The sequence below is a fragment of the Mirounga angustirostris genome, unplaced genomic scaffold (genome assembly GCF_029215605.1).
Source record: "Mirounga angustirostris isolate CCGP_5_RB_7025 unplaced genomic scaffold, mMirAng1.0.hap1 SCAF_6, whole genome shotgun sequence".
In the NCBI taxonomy this organism is placed as follows: domain Eukaryota; kingdom Metazoa; phylum Chordata; class Mammalia; order Carnivora; family Phocidae; genus Mirounga; species Mirounga angustirostris.
The window spans coordinates 108339011-108358091 of record NW_026991714.1 but is presented as its reverse complement, the minus strand read 5'-3'; the positions used below and the strand labels follow the sequence as shown (position 1 = coordinate 108358091).

The window sequence follows — 19081 nt, the reverse complement described above, 5'->3', positions numbered from 1 at the left end:
GCCCGCTATCTGGGGACACATGAGCAAGCTCAGCTCAGATCATCTGAGCCTGGCCCATCCCAGAAGAACTGCCTAGTCGATTCGGAAATTTACAAATAAACAATAAATGCTTATTTGTTTTCAGCTCCTGAGTTTTGGGGTGATTTGTTATGTCACAATAGCTAACTGATACAGAAGAGGTTGATGGCCAGTAACAACTCCTAGCTCACTGTAGCAAGTCTCTGCTGAAATTACAATCCGGTTTCCCAGTTTGAGGCCTCTCCAGGTTCAGATCACTGGACTGGGATCATGAGCTTGAGATATATTCTTGAACTTGACTTTACAAGGCTATCGGTGATATGATGAAAACTTTCTCCCCACTCTGGACCTGTTTCCTTATCTGAAAAATGAGGAGTTAGACACTTCCAGGGAGCCTTCTGCTTGGGTGACTCTGACCTCTTCATTCAGCCATTCTGTCATCTAATCAACAGGTATTTGTTCAGAACCTGCTGTGTGCCAGTCTAAGGCCAGGACCTGGGATGCAGGCTCAGACCACAAGATGCAGGCCCTGTCCACCAAGTGCAAGGAGAGCTCCCTGTCTTGTGAGTATAGAGAAGACGCCTCTGGATGGCCAAGGAGGCTGTGAGTGGGGGCAGTGGGCAAGATCGTGGTCATCCTTCCCCAGCAGACAGAGGGGAACGAATGCACATGCAGAATCCTTGGCGCCTCCAGTCTCCTGAACTCCTGCTCGGAGATGTTTGCCTTGGTCCCTAAAGCCTTGATGAACGCCACTCAGCATTTCAGCTCATGCCCTGGGGAAATCAAACTCTGCCTTGAGCTCAGCACATTCAATGAGCAAACAGAGGGCAGCCATGGGACCTGTCTCCACGCCACTGTCGCCCAGGTGACCCAGGAGAGCCGATCCTTGACCCTGGGAGACTGGCCAGTCTCTGTGGGGGCGGTGCAAAAGTAGCCAAGTCCAAAGTCCTCCACTGCCCCTGATGACAGCAGTCCCTCAGGACCTCCTCCCAACCCCGGAGAGAGGCAGACAGGTGGAAACTGTCTGCCCCAGGGGCCGGGAAAGCCATCCTACCATGGAACCAGGGGGCGATGGACTCAGTGTTCCTCTCAAAGCCAGCTCTGCGAGGCAGCTGCTCCTCCTTAAACCAGCGGACTATGACTTCTCTGGAGACAGGTCTCAGTGGGCGCTCCCAGGTCCTGCTGAGAAGAGAGATGAAGTGTGGAGAGTCCGGGAGGGAGGGGAGGGGGAGGAGGGGAGGGGGAGGGGAGAGGGGAGGGGAGGGGAGAGAAGGCCTCTGTGAGAATGAATCAGCATGGTGCCCACGCTCATGCCTGTGGAGAGAATTAAATGAGTCCAGGTGCATGAAGGCACTTTGCAGATAATAATGCACCAACTAGTATTATTTTTCACAAAAGAGCACTGTTATCCCTTGCTTCCAAAAAAGCCACACAGGTGGGAATGGAAAAGAGGACAGGAGGGGATGTTTGAGGGAGAGAAAAGGCATTTTTTTCCCCTCTAGAATTGCAGAGCACAAACAACAGCATCCATGAAGGAAGACCCTCATGTACCAGGAGCAGCAGACCCACGCACCCGGAGAGGCCAGCCATCAGCCTCCCTCCTGGGGCGGACCGTGTATAAAATGAACGTCTACAGCGTTATTCATTAAGGGCACTGTTGGTCATAACCAAGGATTTCAAACAACTCCAGTGTCCATTAACAGAGTTTTTGATAAATAATTTCTAGCACATCTGCGGAATGAACACGATGCAGTTATAAAAAAAGGAAACCAAACCAGGGTGCCTGGCTGGCTCATTCAGTGGAGCATGGGATGCTTGATCTCGGGGTAGTGAGTTCGAGTCCCACATCGGGTGTAGAGATTACTTAAAAAGAAAATCTTAAAAAAAAAAAAAAAAACTAAATAGGGTGCCTGGGTGACTCAGTCGTTAAGAGTCTGCCTTCGGCTCAGGTCATGATCTCAGGGTCCTGGGATCGAACCCCGCATCGGGCTCCCTGCTCAGCGGAGAGCCTGCTTCTCCCTCTCCCACTCCCCCTGCTTGTGTTCCCTCTCTCACTGTGTCTCTCTCTGTCAAAAAAAAAAAAAAAAAAACACAACTAAATAAAAATAAATGACTAGCTAAGAATTGACATGAAAAGACCTCCAAAATACAGTTAAATGGAAATAAAAGTCAAGATGCAGAGCCATGTGTGTAATATGCAACCTTTTCTGAAAAAAAAAAACAAAAACAAAAACACAAGACAGGGCTACGACTTTTCATGTCATCAACTACACAAAGGGACTAGGGGGGTGGTGCATAAAAACACTGAGGACAGTGCTCCCCTGCAGGGTCAGGGAGAACCAAGTAGGTGGAGGTAAGAATGGAAGGCAACCATTTTCCATATTTTTTTTTAAACTTCGTGGTTTGTGAATCATATAAATGACAAGGAAGGGAGGGAGGGAGGGAAGGAGGGAGGGGGGAGGAGGAGAAGAAAGGAAGGAAGAAATGCAGGTATGGTCAGCCCTCTCTAGCCCACAGGGAGAGGGAGAAGGGAGTTATGAATAATCCTAAATCCCAATTAAAGTAAAACTCAGAATGGACTCTTCTGCAGATTAACCAGGGTTCGGGGACCCAGCAGGCACTCACCACGCACCCTCATGGGGCAGTAGTTGCTCAGCAGAGATGGAGGTGTGGGGCACCAACCTCGGGGCTGGCTAAGGTGGGCACAGGCAGAAAGCGGAGAGGCTCCAGGCAGCCTCTTGACCTTGGGTTCTGGCAATGATGGGCAGTCACCTAAGTGCCCTTGCCAAGCCACTCCAGAGACACCATTGTGTGTGAGGACCCTCAGGACTCAACCACGTTCATCTGCAAACCTGTTAGCAGAACCAGGGATGCACCAGCACTACCTATGGTTAGAAAAAGCAGCCAGCCCTGGTTTCCAAGCAGCTGGGCCATATTTAACCCACCTGAGGTCTTATATTACAAGTTCTTGGGGTCTGTGGACGTTTAAGAGCTTGAAATTATATGCAAACATTTTTGGGTATTTTCATATGCACATCTTGGAGGGAAGAGGGTATACAGCTTTCTTTAGATTCTCAAAAGAATCCTAGACCCCAAAATGTTAAGACTCCCAGAACTCTGGGGCTATTAGAAATCTCCAACCAGACTCCTCACTGCCCTGCTCTGGCCCCATTACACAGACTTGAACACTGAGGCCCACAGCGGGGAAATGACTAGCTCCAAATTTCATAGCTGTTGGAGCAGAGCAGGGACTGGATCCCCCAGCCACGCTGCATTTGCAGAGTCCCCCAGACCCACCTGACAGGTATGGCAAGGCATGGCGGAGGCCCGGGGCCTGGGAGGTGGTGGTAGAGTCTGGCCTCCTGCTCGTGGCTCTGGCCAAGCTCTCGGAACATGGAGCTGAGGCCGGCGACCGTGCCCTTCTGGATGGCGCGGAGGGAGTGGCGCCGGTACTCGTCCCTGGCGCGCTGAGCTCGGCAGCTCCTCTCCTCGTCTGCGGCCTTGGACCTGCGCACTGGAAAGGGGTGGAGAGCGTGTTCACCCAGACCCACAGCCCAGGCCATACACCCAGCAAGCCAGGACTGGGCCCGGAGACCCGGGACTCACCCAGAGTCTCATGATTCACCTGGATTCACCTACATGGGCTACATGGAGGTTCAGAGCCCAGGAATGGCAGGGCCAGCCCAGCTCCGGCCAGCAGCTCTGGGCTTGCCTGTCACCGTGGAGGTAGAGACACTCATGACAGCTGAGGGTCATCTGCCTGTTCCTGCAGCCTTGGTCCAGAACGCGCAAGCAACCTTTGGATGGAAACATACATCTCTATATGTATTTCTTTCTGGGAGTACCCTGCTTAGAGCAGCTTCTCAAACCATGTGCCCACCGGCCAGCCTCAAGGGCACCTGTCCAGGTGGTCAGCATCTCCAAATACCACTGCCATCCCCAACAGTGACTGTAGGCTTTCTCTGTGCCACGCCCTTGTTCCATGCTTTCCCTACAATATCTCGTTACAGATGATTCCCCCAACCACCCAGGGTGGAGGGCCCATCACTCTTTCTACATCAGAAACTCAGCCTCCAGAAGGTTACATAACTTGTCCCCAAATAAAGAGCTAACAAGGGGCAGAGCCAGCGTGGGAACCCGAGCGTGGCTGGCTCTAAAACCCATGCAGCCATTCCTACTACCTGCACCCTACCTCTCAAGCTCCCTTCCTTTGAAAACCAGGTGTGCCTGACACCAGAGCCCCTGCTCCTTCCTACAAAAAGCCAAAAGAGCACTTAAGACCCCCCCATCCAACCTCCTCATGCTGCTCATGTGGAATCTGAGGCCCGAAGAAGGACAGTAACTTGACCAGCTAGAGCAATGGCCAAGCCAAGCCTGGAGCCATCCTTCCGGCTACCACAGGCTGAGTTGTTGGAAACCCAGGTGTCCTGGTTCTGGTGCCCTTTCTCTGGTTTGCGGTGGCCTTGACGCTGGGTGAGTGTGTTGGAGAGAGAGGATCCTCTGGGAGCTCTGTCACTCACAGACCACAAACTCCAGATGCCCGTCTCTCCAGCCTTCCAGCTTTCTGTGTTTCCCAAGGCAGGGCCTGGTCTCGGCCAAGTGGCCTCGGAAAGACATCTGCGTGTTGCTGCTTCTAAAACCCAAAAGGGAGTCCTGGAACTGGGGAAATGCCAAGAGAGGGAACACAACCTGTTGGAGGCAAGGTCTCGAAGTAAAACCAATTCTTTTGCAGTCTGATTGCATCTCGTCAGGCTCCTACCTGCCTCTAAAATCTAATTCTTTTTGTAGAGAACTCTTGGAGCTGGACATGTTCTCACTGTGCGTGACTGGTGACTGCGTGGGCCCGGGCAGGTCCCCTGTCCCCCCCCTCCCCCCCCACCGAGTCAACTCTTATCCAGAGTCTGTTCCTGCTCCAGCTCCATTCCACACATGTGTCGCAAACACCTACAACCGACCAACATCAGAGAACTGTGTTCTGTCAGTGTTTAGGAGGATACAAGGTAAATAGCCCTTGTCCTGAAAGAGAGCACTTCTACCTCTCAAGTTAACAAAGACCTTTTCTTATAACAGAACATTTCCCCAGATCTGAGGAAGGCAACATAAAGTCTGTCCCTCAGAAAGATTTATAGAAGTGGAGGTCACATGCAGAGGATCCAGTAGGCTGAGCCCCCCAAGGGCAGGTGGGGGACTTGCTCTGCTTTGTTCACGGCCATATCCCAGTGCCTACATACACAGGTGTCAGTGAATAGACAATGCCTATTCTTGGATGACTGTGCCCAATCAAGTATTTAACCCCGAGCTGGGTGCAGACATAACAAAGACCAGACCCTTCCCTCGAGGCACTCAGAGCCTACCTGGGAAAATAAGACAAATATCTCTAACAAAAAACAATGAAATCTGGGAGAGATAAAGTACTGTCAGGGTTTAGGGGCAGCAGCTCTCATATTCTGTGAGGGAGCCAACAGCGATCCCAGGAGAGGAAGCATCTGGAAAGGTCAGTAGGAGTTTTCCAGAGAGAAGAAGCCATCCCAGGGAGAAATCTAGGTTTGGTGCCCAGCTGGTTCATCTGTACATTCCAGACACTAAGAAGACCATAATGCCTGCCCCGCATTGCCATGGGACGGTCAAAGATAAGGCCAGGATGCCCGGGCATGAGCTCTGCAGCCACTACCAGCAAACTAAACATGCAAGCTGGTGACCTACAAAAGCCAGCGACCTTTGAGAGCTTACAGCCCCTGAGAGACAGTGACACTCAATGACAGGTAGCAGAAGGAAGTCATAGGCAAACTAGGAAGACAGGCTGTTGGAACTCAGCCAGGTGAGGGAGGCCCTGAGCCATCGGACACACAGAGACCAAACCCAGCCTCCTAAAGGCCAGCTCTAACCCGGCCATTCTCTTCCTCAAACGCCTTCAGGGGTTCCCAATGCACACAGGATAAAGGACAGCCCCCCTCTCTCCCAGCCCTTAAGAAGCGTCCTGCCTGCCCCACTTTTTCCCCCAGTCCAATGCCTTCTGAGCTCCTCCCCACTCTGCGGTCTGGCTCCGCCGTGCTCCCCACGCTCGGCGGACTCTCCCCTGTGTGGCTGTGCTCAGCCACCCAGACCCGCTGTGACGAGCGGGCAGCCAGGGCAGCCAGAAGGGCCAAGCGCCGACGGCTCCCGGGGGTGAGCGAGCGGCCGAGGCTGAGAGCGGGAAGCAAGCGGGGGCTCTGCCGTGGCCTTGGCCAAGCCTACCTGCTGCCCAGCCACACACGCGCATGCTCCTTATCCACTTATCCCATGCAGACCCTGAGGTGGTTTCCATATCTCCGCGGCTGGGAATGATGCCGCAATGCCCGTGGGGGTGCAGGTTATCTCCCCAGGAGACTGCTTTCATTTCCTCCGGCTAGATACTCAGAAGTGGGGCTGCTGGATCATAGGGTAGTTCTATTTTTAATTTTTTGAGGAAGCTTCATACTGTTTTCCACAGTGGCTGCACCAACTTACATTCCCACCAACAGCGCACACCGGGTCCCTTTCCTGCACGTGCCTGCCACACGCCATCCGGCTTCCCTAGGAAAGTCCTTGAACGTTCAGCCTCTAGGCCTCAGTTTCCCCCTCTGGCAAAATGAGAATGACACAAATGTCTGCCTCACAGAGTGGTCATGGAGGCTAAATGGAACATAAAAACATATGAAGTATTCTGGAAAGGCAGTGTCTTATTCGATCAGGCCCCTGACGTTGATCCTTTCTTCAAATGCCCCATAGCCTGGGTCTGGAGCCAGGCTGCCTAGATTCAGATCCCAGCTCCACGTTCCAGCTGTGTGACACTGGACAAGCTGCTTCATTACGCTGGGCCTGCGTTTCCTCCTACGTAAAATGGACACAACCATAGTCCCTACCTCATAAAGCGGTCATGAGGCTTGAGGGAGCTAATAATGTCCACTTAAAACCATGTCAGGGACATATTAAGCACCATGGTTAAGTGTTAAAATTTTTCCTTTTTTTTTAACAATTTTTTTTAGGATTTTATTTATTTATTTGAGACAGAAAGATACAGAGAGAGAGAGAGAGCTACAGAGAGAGAGAGCATGAGCAGGGGGAGAGACAGAGGCAGAGGGAGAAGCAGACTCCCCACTGAGCCAGGAGCCTGATGTGGGGCTCGATCCCAGGATGCTGGGATCATAACCTGAAAAGAAGGCAGACACTTAACCATCTAAGCCACCCAGGTGCCCCTAAAATTTTCCTTTCCATTAGCCCTGGTATTGCCAAATCCAAACCAGAATTCATGGCCGGTCCAGGAAGAGACACCCTTGCTGGTCGATCACAGGGAATCTGCTCTGGGTCAAGCAGCTTACCCTAAATTGCAAGTTGAAATCTTAAAAAGGTTGCTTTAGTTCCTTCTCAGAATCAGGAATGGATTCAGACTGTATCCCGTGAATCTGCCGCGAAAACCCTCAGCCAAAACTCATGGGGTTTCTTCCTTCTCACCCAGTGAAAATAACCAAAACTCAGAGGAGGAGCCACATTAGGAGCGGCCACAAACATCTTTTGCCCTGAGCCAGTAAGGGTCAGACTCTCCGCGTGGCCCAGCAGACCCCCTGGCGGAGGAGGTGAGGACCCACACCGAGTCACCTGCTCCCTCCCCCCACCACGCTCTAGCCCGAGATGATGCCCCGCGGGCCTGTCCAGCAGACACTGAGAGGGCCTGCACTGTGCACAGGACAAAGGGTGAGCACGGCCACCCCCACTTCTGAGGCAGGATCCAGAGTCTCCTCTCTCCTGCTTGTGGGAGATTGAGGCTCATCTCCCAGTAACACCATAAAGACAACTGGGACCGCAGGAACACACCGAAGACTTCAGAAGCAAGGCTGACTTGAGAGATCCAACAGTGGACCAAGCACAATAAGACACCACTTCACACTCATGAGGGTAGCTATTTTTTTTAACTTGTTTAATTAGAAAAAATAGAAAACAAGTGTCGGCAAAGGTACGGAGAAAGTGGAACCCTTGTGCATTGTTGGTGGGCATGGAGCATGGTGCAGCTGCTGTGGAAAATGGGATAGCAGTTCCAGAAAAATTAAACATACAATTACCATGTGGGCCAGCAACTCCTCTCCTGGAGATATATCCAAAAGAACCAAAAGAAGGGCTTCGGACACATTTTTGTACAGCGATATTCACAGAAGTGTGATTCACAATAGCGAAAAGGTGGAAACAACTCAAATGTCCATCAAAGGACAAACAGGTAAACGCAGTAGGGTATATACACACAGCAGAATATTATCCAGCCCTAAAAGAAGGGGATTCTGGGGCACCTGGGTGGCTCAGTTGGTTAAGCATCTGCCTTCAGTTCAGGTCATGATCTCAGGGTCCTGGAATCAAGTCCCACATCGGGCTCCCTGCTCAGTGGGGAGCCTGCTTCTTCCTCTCCCTCTGCTGCTCCCCCTGCTTGTGCTCTTGCTCACGCTTTCTATCAAATAAATAAAATATTTAAAAAAAAAAAAAAAAGGAAGGGGATTCTGATCCCTGCTACAACACGGATGAATCTTTAAGACAGTTTGCTAAGTGAATAAGCCAGACACAAAGGACATCGTATGATTCCACTGATACTCCACGTACTGTACTTACAATAGTTAATTGCACAGCGAAAAGTAGAATGGTGGTTCCAAGTAGCTGGGGACAGGGTGGATCAGGGACTTACTGTTCAATGGAGGCAGAGTTTCAGTTTGGAAAGATGAGAAAGTTCTGGAACGTACTCGATGCAATGAGCCGTACACTTAAAAGTGGGTAAAGTGGTAAATTTTAAGTTGTGCATCTTACCACAATTTTTTTAAATGGACATTCTGTAACATTCTGGTTGGTGAACACTGGGCTGAGAATGAAGAAGCCAGAGCATAGAGGCGCCTGGGTGGCCCAGTCAGTTAGGCGTCCGACTCTTGATTTCAGCTCAGGTCATGATCTCAGGGTCGTGGCATTGAGCCCTGGGTCAAGCCCCATGTTAAGTCCCATGTGGAGTTCTGTACTTGGCAGGGAGTCTGCTTGAGATTCTTTCCCTCTGCCCCTTCCCCTGCTCATGCTCACTCTCTCTCTCAAATAAGTAAATAAATCTTGAAAAGAAGAAGAAGAAGAAGCTGCCAGAGCATAGCTAAGTGTCATCATCAGCTAGATGTGTACCCAACTGTGTCCTCACCTCAGCCCTCAATTCTCTCCCATGCAGATAAGGGAGTAGGTCCCTTCCAGCTCTGACCCCCTATCTCAGGGATGGACCCACACCTGACTGGCCTGGGGCCACCTCCCCAGAACTGAGACACCACTCTCCAGGACTGCCCAGGCTGGAACCCTCCTGCTCAAGAAGAAACCAGGAGTCCCACAGGTTTTGGAGTCCAACCTCTCCCATATCAGACCGGGAAACTTCAGCTGCCTCAGGCTCAGGGGTGTGGAGAGAGCTGGGCATTTGCTTGGCTTTACTCCTGTCTGTCTAGACAGGGACAAGTTTTCATCTCTCTGGGTCTTAGTTTTCCCTCCCTGGAGACAGTACCATCCTTTATCTAAGGGCTACCAAACTGCCAGACTGGTCTGGAATCATGTCCTTACCTGTGCTCAAGATAACACTACTCAGTTCTCCAACACCGAAGAGAAACAACAGAAGTTGGTTTCCCCCCTGGCAGAATCTGCAAGCAGTTACATAGCTCCAGACGTCGAGCCAGACTAGTCACTTCATGCAAGAGGCAGAGTTCTTAACACTCTAACACAGTCGGGCAGGGTGTGCGCATTTATTCAGCACATGCGCACTTAGTACCCGCTCTGTGCCCACTCTGAGCTGCACAAGACTAAAGCTGCACATTGCACACCTCCAGAGAGCACAGTCCCTGCATGATCATCATAGATTTGGACACATGTAACAATTTTCTGGCAGATGGTAGTGCAGTGTCTTTTTCTAATTTTCACAAGGTCAGCATAACAGCTGGCTGCCAAGCTGGTACTAGGAGACATGGGTACAGCAATGAGCAAGACATTGGCCTTGCTCTCAGAGAGCTCACCATCTAGCAGGGGGACCACGCCAGCAAACCGCGGAGCTGAGTTGGAGAAGGACATCTAAACTGATGCCTGGTAGACACGTGGGAGTCAACCAATGGAGGCCAAGGAGAGGGTCTTCTGGGCAGAGCAGGCTCAGGGGCAGAGGCCGAGGGGCAAGAAGGAGCTCAGGCCTCCCTCCTGGAATGGGTCAGCATGGCTGGAGGGCAGCTCTCTTACAGACCAGGCAAAAGGTGAGGATGCAGAAACAGAAAAGGCCATTTAGGAGACCAATAAATACTGGCTAATTAATTTTAATGCTTTACCAAAGGGTGACTGGAAGTCACTGCCATGTTTTTAGCAGGAGAGCAGAATGCTGTTTCCACCTCTCGAAGATTGGTTTGGCTGCAGCGTTGGGAATGAATCTGACAGGAACAAGAACGAAGGCTTGGAAAACAGAAATATAGGTAGAGCCATGGGGTCAAAGTTCAGATGGTACCAGGACAATAGGGTGGGAGGGTGTAAATTCAAAGAATAGTAAGGAAGTAGAATCCTTACCACTTGGTAAGTTTGGGGATTGATAGTGAGCCAAAAGGAGAGACCAGAATGACAGCCAAGCTTCTGCCTTTGACAGCCAGCTGATAAAGCCGGTTGGGGGGAAGTGGGGGCTTGTTTTGGACGTGTTGAAGTGGAGGTGTCTATGGGATCCCAGGAGGACATGAGGTTCTGGAAGATCATTAGCTGCTGCTCGTCATGAGACCCCTCTCTAGAGAACCTGCCCATGGTTCCTTGGGCGCTTTCTACCTCTGCCCAGCTAGAAAAGAGTACTTTATAGAATTCAGATGATCTAGTTACATCCACAGAGAAACCCAATGCTTCAAAGCAATACCAATTTGTAGTAACGCCTTGGATGAATAATATATAATGTGTCTGAAAATTGAATCATATATACATATATGTATACATACATTATATATATATGTATATGTGTATATATATATATATATATGTATATATATAATGAAAAAGCAGCCATAAAGATTTAAATTGTTTATGTGGGCAGTTGTGTTTAACTTCTGCTCCATTTTCTGCTCCATGTGACATTGGACAACTCGAGTTACCATATCTACACTTTATCCCCTCATCTGTAAAATGAGGGGATAAATCATCTGACTTCAGAGGGCTGCTCTGTAAATGAGGTAATGAGATATTACACAGAAGGGTCCTGGACAGCTCTGGCACAGAGCAGAAGTTCATTAAATATCATATATTGTTGTTACCTCTGTCTTCACTGTGAGGTAAGGGGACTGGAACGCCCCTCTAGAAAGGGCCCACCCCACTTAAGGCAGAAAGGGGTGGAGGCAGGGAACTGGTGTAGGGGTAGGGCTGAGTAGTGTCTGGAGCTCTGGTTGGGCAAAGGGGGAAAATGAAAATTTTGTGAAACGGGGAGTCTTCCTGGCCCTGGGGGGAGGACAACAGGCATTCCAGATATTGAAGGCTATGCACACAGGCCCCTGAGGACTCAACCTACTGAAGCAGCCATCACCTGGGGAACGGGTGGGTTTGGCACCAAGAGGATGGACCCTGAGAGATGAGCCTCAGGGAAAGAAAGTGAGGCTCCCCCACAGCTAAATGTAGCCCAAGGGAAGGAGGGCTCTCTTCTCCCTGACTCCAATGCCTCTGAGATCACCGTGAACCGAGTCCCGCTAGCAATTCCTGATGGCTGCCAACAGTGACCCCCCCTGTGGCCACCGGGTGCACCCAGGGGAGAGGTTCCTTAAGACCAGAGTGCTCCCCGCACCAGGGTGAACCCGGGAAGGACTCCTGGGACAACAGAAAGCCTCCAGAGATTCTTGAGCAATTCAAGAGGAGAGAGAAGCCCACGCAGGATATGAATCGAGCACATGGGGACTCCAGCGGGCATTCTGAGTAGTAAAACCAAACCTACGTGGCCCTCGGAGCTGGAGGAACGGCCAGTGCTGGTTCTGTCCAAAGAGACACTGCACCATTTCCCAGGCCATCAGTACATAGAACAGGCCCTGCTTTGTGTCAGCTTTCCCTCCAGCCCCACATCCAGCTCTGCCCCACCCCATCTCCCGACCACCCGGCACCTCCCCTGCGGGGTCTGCCTGTCTCCAGCACACGGCATTGTAGAATCACCCATGTTAAACCCAGACTCCAGAGCACTCTCTTTTCTATGAACAAAGAGAACAGAACCAACATAGCTGGACTCCGTCCTGAGCCTGAGCACACATTTTTCTCCCATGGCTCTGAGCACACAGCAAAGGGTGAGACAAGCAGAGTATAAATTGTGGGGAAGGTGCCACCCCAGAATGACATGGTTCAAGGGAAGAGGGGAGGGGTTCATGAGAACACAGTTCCAGTATTCGGAAATAGTATCATTGACCAAGTCATGCAGGCTCTTCTCCAACTCTCTGGGCAACTAGACAGCACCTAACTCCACACTCCTACATGTTTGCAGCTGAGAATTAATTAAATGAATTTCTGCCTGGATTTTCAGAGCTTCTGAGAGGCCAGAGCCTGTTCTACTATTTGAACTGAATAACGAATTATGTATTCAAGTGATACTAAAGGAAACAATGCCCTTTTTTTTCCTAACTCAGAGAATTTAATTTAGGTGTTTTATCAAAAACGGCTGCTCCCCGTAGATTAATGGCCCACTATAATCTTTCATATTAAATTAATTGAGGGCAGAATGGCTTTGTTGGTTTTGAATGACAGCCTCCAGAGTTTAGCTACATCATTCTTTAAGAAAGCATAAAATAAGGAACCAAAATCGTGAGGCTGGCATTATCACCTTCTCACTGTCTTTTGGAGGTTTTTCCACTTTCCGTTGCCACACGGCGCATTAATTAGCAGTCAGGCAGCACTTGGGCCAGATGATCTCCAGGCTGCATCCCTAACAAAACACCTGCCTGGCCCCTAACGGTCCGCCTCATCGTGTCGCTACAAAAAGAGGAACACTCTTGGGTGGCGCTTCCTTCCTCCTACTATACCCTCCCAACAAGCCTCAACTCAACACGATTACCCCCATTTTCCACAGGAAGAAACCTAGCAGCTGAGCAAGAACTTGCTCTTGGTCACACGAGTCCGTGGCAGAACTAGGGCAGGACTCCCAGTCCAGTGCTCCTTCTCCCACACTAGAGTGGCTTCATGTGACCTCATTTCGTAATTGTTCACTATTTTTTCAGTATAAAGCTTTGTCCCGCCTTTTTTTTCCCCTATCTCTTCCATTCTGAATTTAAATGAATGATTCTTCTTTAGCTCTTATCCATCTTGCCTTTCCCACTTTCACCATTGTTCACTATGAACCTCAGGCTGCAGCCACGGGGAAACACATCCTAGGCACGCGATGACCTTGCTTTTGCTCATTGCTGCTCCCTTGGCTGTGATGCCCTTCCTTGCTTCTTTACTTCCCCACTTTTCCCAAACCAAATGCCATTTCCTCCATGGGGCCTTTCCAAATGCTCTATACACCATGATCACGTGTGATTGATTCCTGGGATGCCAGGCTAGCTCAGCACCCACAAATCAGTAGCTATGACATGCCACATTAACAAAAAGAGTAAAAATCGTATGATCATCTCAACAGACGCAGAAGAAGCATTTGACAAAATTCAGCATCTTTTCATGATAAACGCTCTCAACAAATCGGGTATAGAAAGAATGTACCTCATAATAAAAGCTGTATATGACAAGGGCATAGCTAACATCACACACCACAGCATAAGGCTGAAAGCTTTAGCTCTAAGATCAGGAGCAAGACAGGAATGCCCACCGTCACCATTTCTTCCACCATGATACTGGAAGTCTTAGCCAGAATAATTAGGCAAGAAAAAAAAAATAGTAAAAGGCAGGGCGCCTGGGTGGCTCAGTCATTAAGCGTCTGCCTTCGTCTCAGGTCATGATCCCAGTGTCCTGGGATCGAGCCCCGCATCGGGCTCCCTGCTCCGCGGGAGGTCTGCTTCTCCCTCTCCCACTCCCCACTGCTTGTGTTCCCTCTCTCGCTGTCTCTCTCTCTGTCAAATAAATAAAAATAAAATCTTTAAAAAAAAATAGTAAAAGGCATCCAAATCAGAAAGGAAGAAGTAAAATTGTCTCTGTTTACAGGTGGCATGACCTTGCAAATAGAAAACCCTAAATATTTCACCCAAAAATTGTTAGAACCAATAAATTTGGTAAAGTTGCAGGATACAAAATCAACATACAAACATCAGTTCTGTTTCTATGCAGTAACAATATATATACAAAAAAGAAATTAGTAAGACAATCCCACTCACAATAGCATCAGAATGGGTGAAATAGGCAATGGGTATTAAGGAGGGCACTTGTGATGAGCATTGGGTGTTATATGCAAGAGATGAATCACTAAATTCTACAACTGAAACTAATATTACACTGTATGTTAACTAACTGGAATTTATTTTTTTCAAGATTTTATTTGTTTATTTGAGAGAACGAGAGCATGAATGGGAGGGACAGAGAGAGGAGAGAGAGAATCTCAAGAGACTCCATGCTGAGCATGGACACAAACGCGGGGCTCAAGCCCAGGACCATGAGATCATGACCTGAGCTAAAACCAAGAGTTGGACACTTAACCAACTGTACCACCCAGGCACCCCACTAACCGGAATTTAAATAAAAACTTGGAAAGGAAAAAAAATTTAATAAAATACTGACAAATAAATTTAACCAAGGAGATGAAAGACTGGGACACTAAAACTATAAGACATTGATGAAAGAAATTAAAGAAGACACAAATAAACAGAAAGATATCCTGTGTTCATAGATAGGAAGAATTAATATTGTTAAAATATACATACTACTCAAAGCAATGTACAGATTCAATGCAATCCCTATTAAATTTCCAATGGCATTATATAAAAAATAAATAAATAAAATAAAATAAATAAATAAATTTCCAATGGCATTTTTCACAGATAATAGAAAAAATAATAATCCTAAAATTTGTATGGAACCACAAAAGATTCTGAATAGCTAAAGCAATCTTGAGCAAGGAGAACAAAGCTAGTAGCATCTAACTTCCTGACTTCAAATTATATTACAAAGCTGTAGTAACCAAAACAGTATGGTGCTTGCATAAAAACAGACACATAGACCAATGGAAAAGAATATAGGGCTCAGAAATAAACTTATGCATATACAGTCAAATAATTTTCAACAGAGGCGCCAAGAATACACAATGGGGAAAGAGAGTCTTTTCAAAGAAATGGTGCTGGGAAAACTGGATATTCACAGACAAAAGAATGAAATTGTACACTTATCTCCTAGCAAACACAAAAATCAACTCAAAAGGGATTAAAGATTTAACTGTAAGACCTGAAACTGTAAAACACCTGGAAGAAAACATAAGAAAAAAGCTCCCTGACATTGGTCTTGGTGATGTTTTTTTGGATATGACACCAAAAACAAAAATAAACAGGTGGGGTTATGTCAAATTAAAAACCTTCCGCACAGTAAAGGAAACATCAACAAAACGAAAAGGCAACCTGCGGAATAGGAAAAAATATTTGTAAACCACATATCTAATAAGGGGTTAATGTCCAAAATATATAGGAATCCATACAACTCAATAGCCAAAAAGAAATAACCCAATTTTAAAAAATGGGCAAAGGACCCAAATAGATATTTTTTCAAAAGGATATACAGATGGTCAATAGGTACATGAAAAAGTGCTCACCATCATTAATTATTAGGGAAATGCAAATCAAAACCACAAAGAGACATCACTTCACACCTGTTAGGACGTCTATTATCAAAAAGACAAAAGATACCAAGCATTAGCAAGGATGGGAAGAAACCGGACGATGGCATGGAACGTAGCTAGCTTCCTTCAGCCACTACGGATTTGTTTGTTTGTTTGTTTTGGCTTTGTTTTGTGGGGGTTTTTTGTTTGTTTTTTTAAATTAACATATAATGTATTATTTGTTTCAGGGGTACAGGTCTGTGATTCATCAGTCTTGCACAATTCACAGCACTCACCATAGCACATACCCTCCCCAGTGTCCATCACCCAGCCACCCCGTCCCTCCCACCCCCTCCCCTCCAGCAACCCTCAGTTTGTTTCCTGAGATTAAGAGTCTCTTATGGCTTGTCTCCCTCTCTGGTTTCATCTTGTTTTATTTTTTCCTCCCTTCCCCTGTGATCCTCTATCTTGTTTCTCACATTCCTCATACCACTGAGATCATATGGTACTTGTCTTTCTCTGATTGACTTTTTTCGCTTAGCATCATACTCTCTAGTTCCATCCACGTCATAGCAAATGGCAAGATTTTGGGGGTTTTTTGATGGCTGCATAATATTCCATTGTGTGTGTATACATATATATACATATATATATATACCACATCTTCTTTATCCATTCATCTGTTGATGGACATCTTGGCTCTTTCTACACTTTGGCTATTGTGGACATTGCTGCTATAAACATTGGGGTGCACGTGCCCCTTCGGATCACTACATTTGTATCTTCGGAGTAAATATCCGGTCACTACTACGTTTTTTTGAGCTTGCATTAATGTTTTAAGAGGTGCCAGGGGTACATTTTGCACTGAAATCTAAAGATTTCACTTAAATCTTCACTTAAGAAAACACTTCACAAAAATAGTCTTTGTCACTGCATTATTTACTCATGTGTTTGTACATTTCTGCTAATTTATGAATGATTTTTTTCAGTAAAAACACACATACTCAAGAACCACCAAAAAAACCCCCGTATGTTCACAGCAACATTATTCATAATAGCCCAAAAGTAGAAACAACCCAAAGGTCCATCAACTAATGAATGGGTAAACATCATGTATAATTCTATTTATAAGAAATATCCATAATGGGCAAATTCATAGGGACAGAAATTAGATTAGTGGTTTCCAGAGGTGTGGCAGGAGAAGGAAAAACCAATGGGGACAGAGTTTCTCTTCGTGGTATGGAGATCTCTGGAAGTAATAGCGGTGGTGGTTTGCACAAGGCGGTGAGTATCCTAAAAGCCACTCAACTGTACTCTTTAAAAGGATGAATTTTATGTTATGTGAATTGTATTTCAATTCTTTTTTTCTAATCTATTGAATGAATCTGGCATGTGGTTGAAAAGGCTGCGGACCAGAGGGCTGGCGAGTAGCAGTCATGCGGCATCTGTGCTCCCCCTGTCGTGGCCCTGGCCCCAGTCATCTCTCGGGGGTACCACTGCAACAGCCTCCTCCTCTCTCTCACCCCCAAACCCACATTTACAAGTGTCGCACTGCCCACCTGCAGGAACCACGCCTTTTTATTTTCTCCATGTTTTGACTTCTGGGACCTTGCTGAGCCGAGAGAGACCAGCCCTCCCAGGGATGGCCAATTCTTAAAGATACTAAAGGACTCACCCGCAAGTGTGCCTTTCATTTGCAAACCAGCCAATCCAAAATACTCCGATCACTTCCTCTATCTAGTTCTGACTGTCCACCTGCCCTCCTCACCCCAGGGCCAGGCGTCAGACAACTAGAGAGCCCCTGTGCCCCAGAGCCTGCAGACTTTATTCAAACCAGCCGATCCTACCCCTGCGCTCCCTGTCTGGCCTTACCTGCCCCGGGGAAACCACAATGCCCGCACTGTGCCCTGGCTCCCTCCGCCCCCTGACGGGCCCTGGTGCTCCTGTAGCCCCACCTGGCGTGTCCTGCTCCCTGTGAGTAAAAACTTCTTGGGGCAACGTCATTTCCACATTATCCATATGATCCAGGTGTTACCGCACCTGATTCAAACGAAGGCCGAGCACATACTGAAACACCACCCTTCAAATCTGCTTCCGCCTCCCCTCTCCCCACCCCAAAACTTTTCTCCACCCCACACTCTCCAAGCTTTGTAGCCTCTGTAGCCCGCCCCATACATCTCCACCTTCCTGCGCACATCCCATTCCCATCACCATGCCCTTACGTATGCTGGGGCCTCCGTCTTGGGCACCCTCTCCCTCACCCGCCTCTTCGCCTCCGTTGTTCCTGTGCGCGCATCAAGCTTCGCTTCGTCATGCTGCCTCCGGAAGCCCACCGGGATAGCCACTCTGTACTCCAACAGGAGTGGTACTCTCTCCCTCTGAGCCGGGAGCCTGCGTGTCTGTCTGCCGCCCGGCCCGGGAGTTCCTCCAAGATAAGCACGGTGATCCCTCAATTCTGGGTGCCCAGAGCTTAGCGCAGAGCCAGTAAAGTACTGGTAACGCAATCAGTACTTTTTAGTGTAAGAAATCTCCTCCATAGGCGTATAAATAAGCTCTCGGCGGGCGGAGCCCTCACCCTCTGGGTCCTTAGCAGGGCCGCGTGCAGGGTGGGTCCTGGGTAAGGCCTGGGGCCGAAAGCGTGAACGGAAGGATGACGGAGCAGACAAGCGGGAGGAGAGCGGTGGGGCCGCAGGCTGGTCTACTCACGCTGTTCCTCCCACTCGCGCTCCTCGTTCTCGCGGGCGGGGCTCTGCAGCTGGGCCTGCTTCAGGGTCCAGTAGAGTTCCTTGGCCCTCTGCTCTTCCCGGAGGCGAATCTGCTCCTCTCCTCGCTTCCTCTCCTCTTCCTCTTTCCTCTAAAATATCATGGGGACAGAAGGACGTTAGGTCACGAGAGAGAAGTGCCCCTGTGACTCTGGGGCAGGGCAGGGCTGTGGCGGGGTGGGGTGGGCCAGGGCTGGCGGCTCAGGTGCATTCTCTGACACAGGAAATGGCCATTGGCAGGCCTGATCACAGCTGCGGGGAGAGATGCAACGGGTTAAAATCCGGGGAACAGGGGCGCCTGTGTGGCTCAGTCGGTTAAGCTACCGGCTCTTGGTTTCAGCTCGGGTGGTGATCTCAGGGTCCTGAGAACGAGCCCTGTGTTGGGCTCCTCACTGAGCGCGGAGTCTGCTTGAGATTCTCTCCCTCACCCTCTCCCTCTGCCCCTCCCTCCCTAAAATAAATAAATAAATCTTTAAAAAAATATGTGTGGAATAATGTGTAGACCCCAAAGCTTTCTGCAAAGGTAAGAGGAGCCTGGGCCATCCTGGGCCATACCTGCATTCTGGGGGAGACGGAG

At 48.7% G+C, this 19081-nt stretch overlaps 1 protein-coding gene across 1 annotated transcript in view; it reads right to left on the bottom strand.

The window, feature by feature from the left end:
• SH2D4B (SH2 domain containing 4B) overlaps positions 1 to 19081 on the bottom strand; it is an 82909-nt gene that overhangs the window by 27967 nt on the left and 35861 nt on the right. The window contains exons 6-8 of the mRNA XM_064595536.1: positions 18449 to 18596; positions 3316 to 3532; positions 1073 to 1200 (exon numbers count right to left, since the gene is read on the bottom strand). Coding sequence (XP_064451606.1) covers positions 1073 to 1200; positions 3316 to 3532; positions 18449 to 18596 — 493 coding nt within the window. The remainder of the gene's footprint in view (positions 1 to 1072; positions 1201 to 3315; positions 3533 to 18448; positions 18597 to 19081) is intronic.